General features: G+C 40.6%; 1 protein-coding gene across 1 annotated transcript in view; it reads right to left on the bottom strand.

Annotated features, from left to right (window-relative positions):
* The window catches only part of SPINK13 (serine peptidase inhibitor Kazal type 13), a 32,207-nt gene extending 18,677 nt beyond the window's left edge, over positions 1-13,530 (bottom strand). The window contains exons 1-2 of the mRNA XM_037802007.1: positions 13,510-13,530; positions 12,244-12,430 (exon numbers count right to left, since the gene is read on the bottom strand). Coding sequence (XP_037657935.1) covers positions 12,244-12,430; positions 13,510-13,530 — 208 coding nt within the window. The remainder of the gene's footprint in view (positions 1-12,243; positions 12,431-13,509) is intronic.
* Positions 13,531-13,979: the final 449 nt, after the last annotated feature.

The raw sequence follows: 13,979 nt of genomic DNA, 5'->3' as shown, positions 1-13,979 counted from the left end.
CTGCGATGGTGCCATCCCCATAAACTTGGTCGTGGTGGGCTCACCATGGCCTAGTCTCCAGGGAATCAGGCCTGAGAAGGCCCTTCTACTCTATAGCAGACGAGAGGAAACCATTACAATAATTGTTTACTTTCTGCCAGTAGCCGTGTACAATCACAGTCCTGGCCTGGAAAAACTAGGCTCAGGACTCTCTATTTCAGCTGTCACCAGGGCTGACCCCAGACATATTACTTAGAGTGACCATATAATTTATTATCCAAACTGGGACAATCTTGCTAGTAAATATGAACACTCAAATAATTCTTAAGAATTTTGGAATAACAAGTTTGATATGAGATCTGTCATGGACAAACAGAGACATGTTATCATCCTATAATACAAGTTGTTTGATTCCCTTGGATGGACTCATTTCTCCCACATTGAAATCCCTCATTTCCCTGCTAGGTTTCTTTCTTCCAGGTCAGCTACATGGGGCTGAAATACAAAGAATAGATTAAAAATGGAATTGTTGTTCCTCGGTTGTAAAAATTATGTGTACTTGCCCTGATGCAAGAATCAGGTTAAATATCGATGTCTATATAGTTTTCATTTGTATCACATTTTCTCTTAAACTGATATATTGAAATGGGTGAGATGCTAGAAGCCATGGGGTTTGGAATCAGAGAGGATGAGATCAAATTCTAGCTCCTCAATTTCTTAACAGTGTGAGCTCAGAAGAAATTGCCAACTTCATAGGATATTGAGAGGATAAAGTGATATTAATACAGTAAATATTTTAAATATGTTAAATTGATTATTTATTTATTTAGCAAAACTCTGTATATCCATCTTTTGCAGGGATGGACATATTTAGGTCCAGAGAGAAGACCCTTTTCCAAGTTAATTTCCTCACTTCCCTCATGCCATACTTTATGTATTTTGTCCCATCTCAAAATTGCAGCTGGTGGGTTTATACAGAAATAAGAGACAGCAATATTAGGAGTTAAGTTTTCCCTACTCTCATTTGCAGAAGAAACAAAACGAGGGTACTGGAAAGACAAAAACAAAAACAAAACAAAAGGGCAAACCCACTAATAGAGAGGAAAGCTGAAGAGATCCCCTTACTGATTTGGACTAAGGATAGAGGAGGTGAAGAGAAGTTACCTGAATGAGGTGGCTGCAAAATGTGAGCCTGCTGCAGTCTCCCTGGGGTTACAGTTGGCCTTGAGCACTGTTCCTGCTCAGTGCCTTTGGCTTGAGGCACATGGAGTAGAAGAGCAGGGTTAGGCCTTGCACTCCTTTCTCGGTTGAGTGACTACTTGCTTGGTATGAGTTTGATCCCTCTCTTGAACCACCCACTCTGATGTTTCATGCTTCAGCAGATGGAAACAGATCTAGAGGTTCTGTACTGGTGGTTTCTGGTTGTGGGTCATGAGGACAAGAAGGACTGGCATTCTGAAGTCCAGGTGACATTTGCAAAGCAGATGAATGACTTCCCATATTCCTGATGATCTGGTTAACTTTCTGGCCAAATCTAAGGCACATTCCAGTCTTTCCCAATTCCTCTGCCTCCTAAGGCCACTTAGACCCTCCTGCTTCTCAGAAGCCTTACCTGTTTTACGTTTCTAGGACATGATTTCTGCCATCATCCTGGGGAACTCCAACATCCAAACCAATGATCTATGCAGCACCCCAGCCTCCCAATTTCTCCACTTATTTCCCTCCAACAACCCTTATCTCCACTATACCTCAACAGAGGCCTGAAATTTTACCATTATCTAGAATATTTCTAACCCACAGGTTTTATACTCTACTGGAACAGTTAGTCCCCTTTTGCTCCTTTATATTTCCTTCCCATCCTAAGTCCCAAATCTGACATTTATATTTAGCCCCTTGATATGATGTCCTGCTCTACTATTTTTCCCTCTTTCTTCCAAGCTGGGATAAAATCAGCTTCCTGTTTTCCTGTTCCTGCCCCGGGTTGTGGGACTAGGATGGAGAAAATTCCATATAATCTTGCTATCTTCACCACTCACCTAAGCCCTCTACACTCCCGAGAAAGCCTCTCATTTAATGTCATGATGCTATTTACACCACTAGTTCCCATCCTATTTCATTTCTTTTTTTCCAGTTTTTCAACTATCTGACCTCATATTACCCACATTAGTTTGAAATGTGAAAGCTCACCTCTTCTTCACTGAGTTTTGAAACTTAAGGATGAGTTATCCCACCTTTTTGTTTTTCCTCTTTACCTTAAAGTTCTGGAAATGTTATCGTTTACCTATCTTTCTCTTTTTATCCTTCCCTCTGTATCAACTTATATAGGATCTATACATGCATTGATTCCTATCCTTCTGCTATGTAATTTACATCCCTCATCACACTTTTTCCTCACAACAATCCTGTGAGGTTTATACCATTCTGAATGTTGTATGTGAGAAAAAGAAACATGCTTAGGGGGTATATTTGTTTGCTGAAGCATTAACAAAGATACTAATGGTCATAGATAGGATTCAAACTCAGGTTAACTCCAAATCCCTTGCTCATCTGCTTTCCTACATTTTTATACTTGTTGGAGAAAGATTGTTCCCTTCAATTTATTCTCTAACAGTCTTCTTAGACTCATACCATGAATGTCTTGTTTAATACATTGTTCCCTCTTTGGTCAGCTCCCTCGCTTTTTGGGTAGGATAAATCTGAAGTATGTGTTTCGCAGTATGTCTAGTGATCCCCCTGGATGTAAGCTCCAGTTTCCCACTGGGTAACCTGTGGTAATGCTACTCATGGCTCCCGTCACTTTCCTGCCTTACTTCCCCAATCTCCTACTAAAGTCTCCTGGATTTACCTCCCCAATAAACTACTTTATATTGAAATCCTTGCCACAGAATCTCCTGGGAGAACCCAAACTAAGGTAAATATATAATAGATATCTCAAACCTAACACGCAGAGAGGAAACTCCTCATTCCCCAGTCCCAGATGGTCTCCCATTACAGCAGCAGGAAGAAGGAAGGGGAAAAGAAGAGCATATCCCCTTCGTTTCAGAACTTTTCCTAGAAGTTGGTCACCTCATTTGGGCTGAAGGAAACTCAGCCCCCTGAGCATCACAGAAGACCCTCATTCCCTCAGAGGAAATGCTCTCTATAGCCTGCTTGTGAGGTATTACCTCGGCCTAGCTTTTGACAGACAGCTTTTGATATTTACTGGGACCATAAAGCTTTTGTTTCCCTAAAGAAGATGGCATGGAGCTGGTTGGTGAGTGTAAAAATATTTTCTATGTCTGTGCCACATCCTTGCTCAGATATAAATGGGTCTCTAAATACTCCTCAGCCCTATTTATGATATCTGTCAATGCTGGAAGCTTGTGGAATCTCTATAGTTTTGTTGAGGTAACTTCTCAATTAGAAAATTTCCCCAGGACATAAGAATAATATCATTGTCTCTTCTTTAGCTATGCATATATAATAGGACTGATTATGTAAAGCTAACACCTGAAAATCACTGATTCCATAACAAAAAAAGTCAACAGAATCCAAGCCTTCTTGGACACACACACTTTTAATTGGGCCATCATGTTACACTGTTTCAAAGTGTGCCCCACACATATTCTTTTTCACAACCATAATGGCGGTGGCAATTAAACCCCAAGGCCGAGGTGTAATGCCATTAATCTAGGCTTATTTGATAAAGCTTATTGAATTATTAATGCCTGCCAAAACAAATTTTCTAGAAGGCTTCATAAAAGACCTATGTTACTGAAAAATCGACCCACTTTAATATGGCCATATCCCATTTAGGGAGGGGAAACATCTAATGCTATATTGGCACCACCCATTTAATCTTAGCTTTCCTTCAAAAGACTTTGGAAGCCAGTATTTTCCTAATTTGCTTAAGTAAGAATCAAGAGTTGCTATTAAAAATTCTGATTCCTAGACTTCTCCAGTATAGGTTGATTCATTCAAAATTGGAGAGGGCCAGGAAATGGTGTCAAATATTTGCTACCTTTCCCATTTTCCTGACTCTATCTGATTTTTAATCTGAGTGCTCAAGTTATTTAACAGACACTTAAATAGTTTTCCCATGGTAACAGTGGGTCAACCCCTTAACATAAGTGGCACTTGTCTAAATATAAATAGGCTGCTTTCATCATACACTGTCTTCAGCTTCTCTCATAGCACTTCTTTAAGGAATTCCAAGTTCACTAAAATGTACTCTATATAGTTACTCAACCAATGGAATTTTAGACTCATTATGTCTTACAATGGAACATGAATTGAAACCAGTTATAGAAAGATAACAGTGACTTGGAGTCCACTGTTTAGCATTGTTTGGCACAGCTTTCCATCCACCTTCCTGAGATCTTCACTATAGTCCCATCAGTCTTTGAAACATCAGCAGACACAGTGGCAAGAGGAAGGGAGTTCTGGAACACCTCATGCTAGTATTGAAATGTTGTGGCTCCAATTCCACTTATAACTTGGCCTGGATTAGTCACCTGTCCTGCAGCAAACACAATCTGGCCAGGAAATTAAGTCTTCCACTTGTCCAGACATCAGTGTGCTGAACTAATTATTATGATCTTCGGTCAGATACAGCTAGTCACTCTTTCAAAGTTCAAAATTTGGAGATAGTAATCTTACCAAACATAATCCATGCATATAGTGGGTTCATTTTCCCTCTTCGTAGTGGACAATGCTGACCATCCTCTTGGGGGTAGGGAGGAAAGGGGAAACAGCATTACTCTTTACTCCACTGGATTTTCATCAGTATCATCTATCCTTTATTTTTTTTTCTTAGAATTTCTGCTAATTGAATGCTGTACCTCTCAAATTGATTATTTATGTCTTATATTTTCCTCCTCTTTTCTATTGGTTTATTTTTATTCCCAATTTTGAGATTTCTCCATTTCATCTTCCAATCTTGTATTGATTTATTTCTTTCATCATATTAAATCATAGAAGAGCTTTCTTACTCTTTTTTAAATATCCCCTTAATCGTCTCTTAAGGATACGTGATCTCAACTCTCTGTGCATGTTAAAATTTTTTTTGAATTTGCTTTTGTTTCCCAAATTATCCATCTCCTGGGGTCTTTTTTGTTATTGTTGTCACTCATCTTGATTTCTCTCTTGTTAAAAACATTTCTCAAATATTAGGTAATAATTGATTTTTATCATTAAAAATCTTCTTTGGGTCTCTGGGATATGTGAATAAGGTTTTTTATGTATTTGTATTAATCTCTTGACTATTTTCCTTTAGGGTGAAGAGATCTGGCCATTCCTCTGGACATATCTTTAACACAATATAAAGACTTGCTATCAGCTATCATTAAATTTTTCTAAATAATAGCCTTTCTTTTTTTAAACTTCATCTATTAATTTAATGTGCTTCCCCCACACCCAGAAATCAAATGTATTTTTAAAATTATCAGGCTCATTCCATGGCAATGGGAAATGGTCAAGAATATCTAAAAAAAAATTTTTTTAAGAATAATAATGGAGGGGCACTAGCCAAAGCAGACATTAAAACATATTATAAAACTATATTAAATAAAACCATATAAAGCTAAAGCATGTATAGACAGATCAGTTGGATCTAATTTAGAATTCAGAAATAGACCCAAAGTCACCCAAATTAATTGTATGAAAATAAAGTAGAATTTCATATCAGTTGGGGAAAAGATGGATTATGTAATAAATGGTAATGGATGGCACAACTGGAAACCTTCTGGGGAAAAAAGAGTTTTGCTCCATACCTCAATCTTTAAGCCAAAGTAAGCTCTAAATATATCAACAATTTAAATATTTTAAAAATGAAAACATAAAACCATTAGAAGAAAACATGAGAGAATTGTTTTTTGGTTTTGTTTGTGTTCACAAAGCAAGCCTCAGGTTGAGGGCTGGATTTATTAAGTAGTGGGTTCCTAACTTCACTTAATGTATAGAGAATAGCCTTTCAATTCTTTTTATTTTGATCCTGAGGTCTGACACCTGACCCCTATGTAGGCTGCATGGAGCAGGGAAGAAGATATTGGGAGTGATTAGTTCTTTTCATCCCCGTTCCTACATAATATCATAAGATCGTAAGATCTTGAACCTCTTGGCTAATCCTCAAGCTAGAACACCTCCCATTTTGCTGCAAACATCTCCAAGACAGCTGATGCCTCCTCCACCCAGCTTTAGTAGTTACCATTTACGTTCTGTTTTGCATGCAGATATTAAATTACCTTTATCCCTCATAGCTACTTAACTATTCTATCATTATGAATTAATCACTTTTTTGTTTACTTCTCTGTTCTCATTTAATGGGGTCTGAAAGGAAATGCTAATCATCTTCCTTTGTGAAACTGAGATTATATTATTGGGAGGACTAAAATCATCAATGTATTTAACATTTTTAGAATAGTGCCTGACCTGTATTAATTACTATAAAAGCACTTGCTGTTATTGTTAGTTACCACATTCCAGAGTTATGGAATCACAGATGTGCAGCTATACCTCTGCCCATGGCCTCGTAAGCTTTGTTATTTACTAGGTTACCTGTCCGAGAGACCCAGATATAATGTCCCATATAATGGAGTATGGTTATTTTTTTAACCCATTAATTTAAAGATAAAACCTTACTACTTCTCCTATCTGTTGGGAGGTGTGTGTGTGTGTGTTTGTGTGTGTGTGTGTGTGTGTGTGTGTGTGTGTGTGTTCATGTATTGTCCTCCCAATTAATTATATCACAGGTAATTAAAAATATATAACTGCCTTCTGAGCAAGTTTATAAATCACATCTTAAAAATGAGAATTTAAAATGCAAAAAGTTGAAGAAAAAAAACACAAAAAACAAATGATAAAAAAAAAGGCTGTTGAAATTCTCAGTGAGTGGTGGAGTAATCTCAGGATGTTTTGACTTCAAAGTTCTTGCCCCTCAGTCATGTTGACAGAGAATGACAGTTAAGTATTCAGAATGGTACTCTGATAATATCTTTCCCTTCTTCAAAAACATCTATTGTCTCTATATTGTCTTTAAGACACTGTTTAAATGCTTTGGCTTGTTATCCAAAGCCACACATTGCTTGGCTCTTCCTTTCTGGTCTTTCCATCCAGCTTAAAACCAACAGCCATGTCATGTGCTCTCACCATCTGAAACTAATTTTTGTGCTCAGAGCAAGTCATGTTTCTTCACGTCTCAGTGTCTCTGGTTATGCTCATTCTCCTAAATAAAATGCTCTATGTTTTCGTCTTCTCTCTGACAAGATGATGTCACTTCTTTTGGCTCTCTCCTTTCTCCACTGTCTCAGGACACCTTGTCAAGAACAAGAACTAGATCTTTCCGGAAAACTGATGATAATGAACTCCGATAAAGTCTGGGTGACACAGCTCCTGAGGTTTCTTCCATAAAGAGCCTCCACAGTTGGCACAGGGTGACGAACTGCTCTACTTCTCTTTGGCTGTTGTATTAACCCCCAGCCAAGACTCTCATCAACAAGCCTCAAAAATGAGAGGTCTTAGGTGTAGGTGGGTGGACAGAGGTAGAGACAGCAGTGAGCATGGTGAAAATTTCTGACTTCACATGTCCTTTTGAAGTGTGTCACTAGAAAGTTGCTGATGGAGAGAGGGGTATCTAGACCCCTTGGCATTGCTTCTGCCCCTAGAGGCCTCTTGTCCAGCCACAGACAAGAACTCCTGCTCCTTAGGGGGACTGAACTCAGGGGAGATGGAGTGGGGCCACTGTAAAGACCATCAGGGCCCTTCATTTGAGCAGCTCCTTATATTATATGCAGAGAGAAACCTTGCTCTGGATTTGTAAGCAGGCCTATTTTTAAAAATTAAATTCAGTTTTATTGAAATATATTCATATGCCATACAATCATCCATGGTGTACAATCAACTGTTCACTGTACCATCATATAGTTATGCATTCATCACCCCAAACTATTTTTGAACATTTTCCTTACATCAGAAAGAATCAGAATAAGGATAAAAAATAAAAATAAAAAAGAACACCCAAATCATCCCCCCTGCATCCCACCCTATTTCTCATTCAGTTTTTGTCCCCATTTTTCTACTCATCCACCCATGCACTAGATGAAGGAAGTGCGATCCGTAAGGTTTTCGCAATCATACTGTTACCCCTTGTAAGCTACATTGTTATACAGTTGTCTTCAAGAATCCAGATTGCTGGGTTGGAGTTTGATAGTTTCAGGTATTTACTTCTAGCTATTCCAATCCATTAAAACCTAAGAGGTGTTATCTATATAGTGCATAAGAATGTCCACCAAAGTGACCTCTCGACTCCATTTGAAATCTCTCAGCCGCTGAAACTTTACTTCGTTTCATTTCAGATCCCCTTTTGGTCAAGAAGATATTCTCAATCCCACGAAGCTCAGTCCAGATTCATCCCTGGGAGTCACATCCTGTGTTGCCAGGGAGATTTACACCCTGGGAGTCAGGTCCCACGTAGTGGGGAGGGCAGTGAGTTCACCTGCCAACGTTGCTTTGTTAGAGAGAGGGCCACGTTTGAGCAACAAAGAAGTACTCGGGGAGACTCTTAGGCAAAATTATATATAAGTTTATCCTCTCCCTTGCAGTAATGAGCTTCATAAGGGCAAGTCCCAGTCTCAATGTCTGTGAGAACATCAGCATCAGTCCAGGTGAGGAAGTCCAACACTTCCGTATTTTCCCCCAGTTCCTCAGGGAGGCCCTGCAAATACATTTTTATTCTCTTCCCAAATTACTTTGGGATGTGTCACTATTTCACTCTAAGCTATACAAACCTACCATATCTCACTTCATATTCAAAGTTCCATGTAATTGTGGTGTTTGAACAAACTGACTGTAGAGTTATACTGTTTAGAAAATATAGATCCTGCACCAAGTAGACATCTCTTCCCTTAGTCTCACATGGAAGTCGAAGTTTTAAAACAGTCAGTTTCAAACTTTACCCTTTGGCCTGGTTTGCCCTAGTCTTAACCAGATCCGCTTCATTCATATCACTAATTGAAGTCTGGGCTCTTTTTCAGCTTTTTTTGTTTTTAACAGTTGCTGTATGCACTAATACTGATGTTCACATCTGCTAAGCTCTAGCTCTGATTTTCAGGTGTCACACAGATACCCAAAGTTCCAGAGACCAGTCAGGTTATACGCTAAGGGATCAGCATCTCAAAGTTTGGAGATAGCCATTACAATTCAGGAATAGATTTGACTGCTGTAAGAGCTTACAATCTAGGGACCATTACAATAATCATTCCCCTCTTAGGTTGTGTTCTAAGATTCAGTTCTGAGTTTACACATCGTAGTTAGTCCATATTGGTGAGACATTATAGTGTTTGCCTTTATTTCCGGCATACTTCACTCAAAATACTGTCTACAGGATGTCGGAAATAAAGCGGTACCTGTAAGGGAATAAACGCTCACTCGGTTCTGGAGGAGAAAAGAATTTATTTACGATTTTGCAAGATAGGGCGTCCAGCCAAACACGTGGAAGGCTGGTGCGCCAGAGGAAGAGAATGGCGATCTTTAAATCTCCTACTCCTAATTCGCAAGTCCCTCCCCTGTTTTCCCATTGACTGGGTACTACAGAGGTTACAGCCTATCCGAGAACACTAACTAATTCATCTTTTGAGATTTTAATTTGTACAGCCAATCCCAGCGAGCCAACTAGCTCATTATTGAGATTTTGAACTGATCAGCCTATCCCCCCAAATTTTTTTTTTTTGCTGTGAGTTCCCACCTCTGATTTTACCTCATATCTCTTTACATTCCAGTAACTATGGTTACTTTTCCATATAAGGAGCAGGCAGATTCTCTCTTCTCTTTGTCTGGGGCTTGTTTAAACTGGTTTTGCCTCCATTTCTCTTATTCCATGCTGTCTCTATGTGAAAGCTAAACTTATTCCTTTCTTACACAGGATCCATTCACCTCATAGCATGTCTCACAGCTTCACTCCTTCTCATAGTTGCTCAATATTCCATTGTATGCATACACCACAGTTCACCACTTTTTTCCTCAGTCTATGTACCCTTAGGCCGCCACCACCCATTGCAAATCTTGAATACAGGCAGGCCTGTTTTAATCACTTATAAAGTTCTTCTTTTCTTGAGTTGGTGAGGAAGAAGAGGAATGGGCTTTATAAAAAGTATAAATGGACAAAATGGGGGTTAGAAATATGGTCCCTTCTCTGTTGAAATTTCTTCTTCAATATGGGCCCTAGAAACTGGTCTTCTGGAAACATATTCCTGGTATTAGTGAAAGTAAAATGAGCTTGTTGAGTAGTTTTCTTTCACAGTGTGCTGAAGATTTATTTTAAAGTCCTAGTAGCTTCATTTCCACTTATAACCAAAGTCATTTTGTTCTTAATCTTGACGTTTTTTTTTTTCCTTCCTTTTTCTGGTGAGTAATTTTGCTTGACTTATGTGCTAAAATTCTTGACATTCAATAAATTGCATGAAATTAAGGGGTCATCTGAGGCTGAAAAGGGTTATGAAGTTATTTGAAAAATCTGTTTTCCAGTGGCTATCACTGTAACTAATTTACTTTAAAAGGGAATAGGGGACAATGTGTGAAATCAGAGGCCACTATGGAAAGAGGTGGAAGATCTGTGCTCTTTTCTTATCAATGCAACTAATTCACTTAAGCAAATCCTTTCCAGGTCCTGGGCATTAGTTGCCACATTACTAACATCTAAAATAGAGGCTCTGTACCCAATGAGGTACTTATTTTATTCCATGACTCTCTGATTAACTGATTATCATCTCTAAATCTGCAAAAGCAGGGCACTATGTCAGAAGTAATGATACTCTACTTTTTCTAGAAGCCTCTAGTTGTGACCATAGGGCCCAATAGTGCAAAGAACCCTAGACTTAGAAAAAAGTCTTGAACTTGAACCCTGAATATACTCTTTAATAGTTGGGTAATTTTGTATGTTGTATGGCTTCCCTCAGCCTCACTCCTTTCAGCTACAAAATGGTGAAGTTGATGTCTACTTGAAAGGGTGGTTAGAGGTATTTGTCCCGGCCTGCGGGACGTTCAACGGAGGCTCCGAGTCCTGTGAGGGAGGAATGGTATGGGACAAGAGACACGAGGAATGACAGCAAGACAGGTTTCTGATCAAGCTGCAAAATTTTATTGAAGAGGCAGGGTATATATACTCTAAGGGTGGAGGGAGTGGCTAGTAAGGATGGGTGGCGACCTAGGATTGGCTGCTGCTGTTGCTAGGGTGGAAGGCAAACATAGGGGGATTGGCAGTTGCTGTTGCTGGGGGTCTGGGATTGGTGGTAGCTGTTGCTGGGGTGGATGGCCAATGGGCGGCTACTGTTTAGGCGCGAACTAGCTACTGCTTAGGCGGGAACTACTGTTACTTCCTTGAAGAAGGCTAATTATAGCTTAGGCTGTTCTTGCATTAGCCCTGGTGGCCATGTTGCATGTTACCGGTATCGCTGAAGGTGAATATTATATATGCTACCTTAATTGTCCCCAACATCTCCTCCCTTTGTTTTTCAAAAGGATGGAGGAAGAATGCTGATTGAGCATTCCTTTGGCATTAACATGCTGGGGGAAATAGAGGCCTCATTCCCCAAGTTGTTTGTGGCTCTGTTTTTCTGGGGAGGGGGATTAGTGCAGAGCAAACCCCTATGCAAATGAGGCATACTTCTCAAGGAGCTCAAAAACGGCCTTTGATTGTTTTGGCCCTCCTTTGCAGTGCTTTTTTACTGCAAAGCACTGCTGGATTGCACCCAGCGGTACCAATCATAGCATAAGCTAGAAGCATACTTTTGAGTTATATGCTGCTCCCGTAGGAGGGGGATTCTTACCCGTCAGGGTGAGTAGCATTCAAGTAGTCTAGATTCACGCCTTGGTCAGCGAGGTGGAGCCGGTGGTAATGCACTTGAATAGGCCTGCCTAGGGCAGAATCAAGTTGATCCTTAACTAGCTGTATTATTCTTTTTATGGCCCAAGGAGCAAAAGATATTATAAGGATTATGGTTATTAAGGGGCCTAATATAGGGAGGAGGTAAGGGAGGATTCCATTGAACCCCCAGGAGGGACCTCCTTGGGCCTCCCGTTCACGCTTGCGGTCTGCAATTCCTTCTCTAAGCTTGGTCATGGAATCTCTAACTATTCCAGAATAATCAGTGTAAAAGCAACATTCCTCGCCTAATGCAGCACAAAGCCCTCCCTGTTTAAGGAAAAGTAGGTCTAAGCCTCTTCTATTTTGGAGAACAACCTCTGATAGAGATGTAAGGGATTTTTCAAGATGGGTGATAGAGGTTTCAATACGGGCTAAGTCTTCGTCTACTGCAGCTCTGAGGTTAGAGAGGCCCTGTTGTTGGAGGGTAAGCGAGGTGATTCCGGTGCCTAGGCCAGCAAAACCTAAAAGAGAAGCAATGGTAACAGCAGTAATAATTTCTCGTTTTTCTCTGTGCACAGTTGGGAGCTGTGCATCCCAATAGTGATAGAGGTCCTCCTTAGGACGGAAAAGGATATGGGGCAACACAGTCACCAAGACGCACGTTTCTTTTGTTTCAGTAAGGGCTTTTGCTGATACGCAAGGAGTAAGCCCCGTGGAAGAGCACAGCCATTTTGCCCCTGTTGGGGGAATATAGAATTTACCCTGCGATGGAAAGGACGACTGTGCACAGACCTTTTTTAAGGAGGGGGAAATGTTACCAATACAATGCCCAGAGTGAATAACAGATTGCATGGTGAGGCCGATTTTTGTTGTATTCCAAGGACATTGGGGAGGATTGTCTTCGTTAGAAATATTAAATGAGGTATTAAGGGCTATAGCGTCATAAAAAGGGGGATTGACAGAGAAACATAGCCAACAACTGCGAGTAAGGTTAGGCTGGGAGGAGTTTAGGGAGAGAAAGGTGGCTTGGAGTATTGACCAAAGTGAGTTATAGATTGGCTCTATGAAAGAGCTTGAGGGTGACAATGTTGGGTTGGTAGTGGAGGAATAACTGGCAGTTTTGCGAGGAGGAGATGTTGGGGACGGGGGAGCTAGCACTACATTTGGCCCAATGGCGAACGGCTTTTGTTGTACTGCTTCTTTTTTTATTTGGATAAGGCTTCCCGGGTCGACCCTGTCTCTATAGATTCTGAAGCCCCAGGTTCGACCGGTTAACCAGGAAGGATCAGTGGGGAGTTGCATGGTAAGATTAAGGTGAGTGCAGGTACCTGTAGGTGGAAGGTGGGAACTATCGTCCGTGCTGAAATAAACGGGCTCATCACGGGGTTTGCAGTTCCAGGGGGCCCAGCGTAGGGTAAGATAGTGATCAACGCTAGACGGCTTCCAACCAGTACCTAGTGTTTCGCAGCCCCAATAGGCACAATAATATTGATTGGGGGCATTGCAATACGGTTTTCTGGGGTTGGAGGCTGGGCACATATAATATTGGTGTTCATTACTGCCAACGGGGGGGTTGGGAAATAGATTAGAGGCGTTGACGAGAAAAGAAGGTTGCCCTGCGGTGGTATTGGTTTGCACAATTTTGGAATCTTTCCACCGCGTTAGGGTCCATTTCCAAGGTTGGTGGGGGTTACCTTTGCGATCGAAAATGCCATGCGGTACACAAGGTAGGAGGAGATATAAAGCGGCAATTTTGAATGGTAGTACGTTTAACATACTAATAGGGGTTATAGGTTTTTTTTGTTAAGGAAAGCAAGCTAGCAGAGTGATGCACCCTACAATGCACAAGTATGTTATAGCAAGCAGGAGGCATTCTAACGGGCTCCAATGTTTTGGGGCAACAGCTGCCAATCCGGCTGCAAACAGCAAGGCCAGAGAGCCAATTAGTAAGAGCCAATAGTTCATGTGACCTCAGTGATGGGGCAAACCTGTAAGTTGGGCTTCTCTCGGTTGCCGGCTGCACGTAGGTTGGACGTATTCTGGGCAGGCTACAGCAAGGTTGGCGACGTGCTGGAAGAGAAAAAGAAAAATTTTTTCTCAGGGAGGGGTTTGTTCCCTGGAAAGGTTATTGTTAAAGGGAAGGGGGGATTTTGGGGCTTGTTTT

This window comes from Choloepus didactylus, chromosome 13 (assembly GCF_015220235.1).
Source record: "Choloepus didactylus isolate mChoDid1 chromosome 13, mChoDid1.pri, whole genome shotgun sequence".
NCBI classification, from domain to species: Eukaryota; Metazoa; Chordata; class Mammalia; order Pilosa; family Megalonychidae; genus Choloepus; species Choloepus didactylus.
This window is presented reverse-complemented; position numbering and strand designations above follow the sequence as displayed.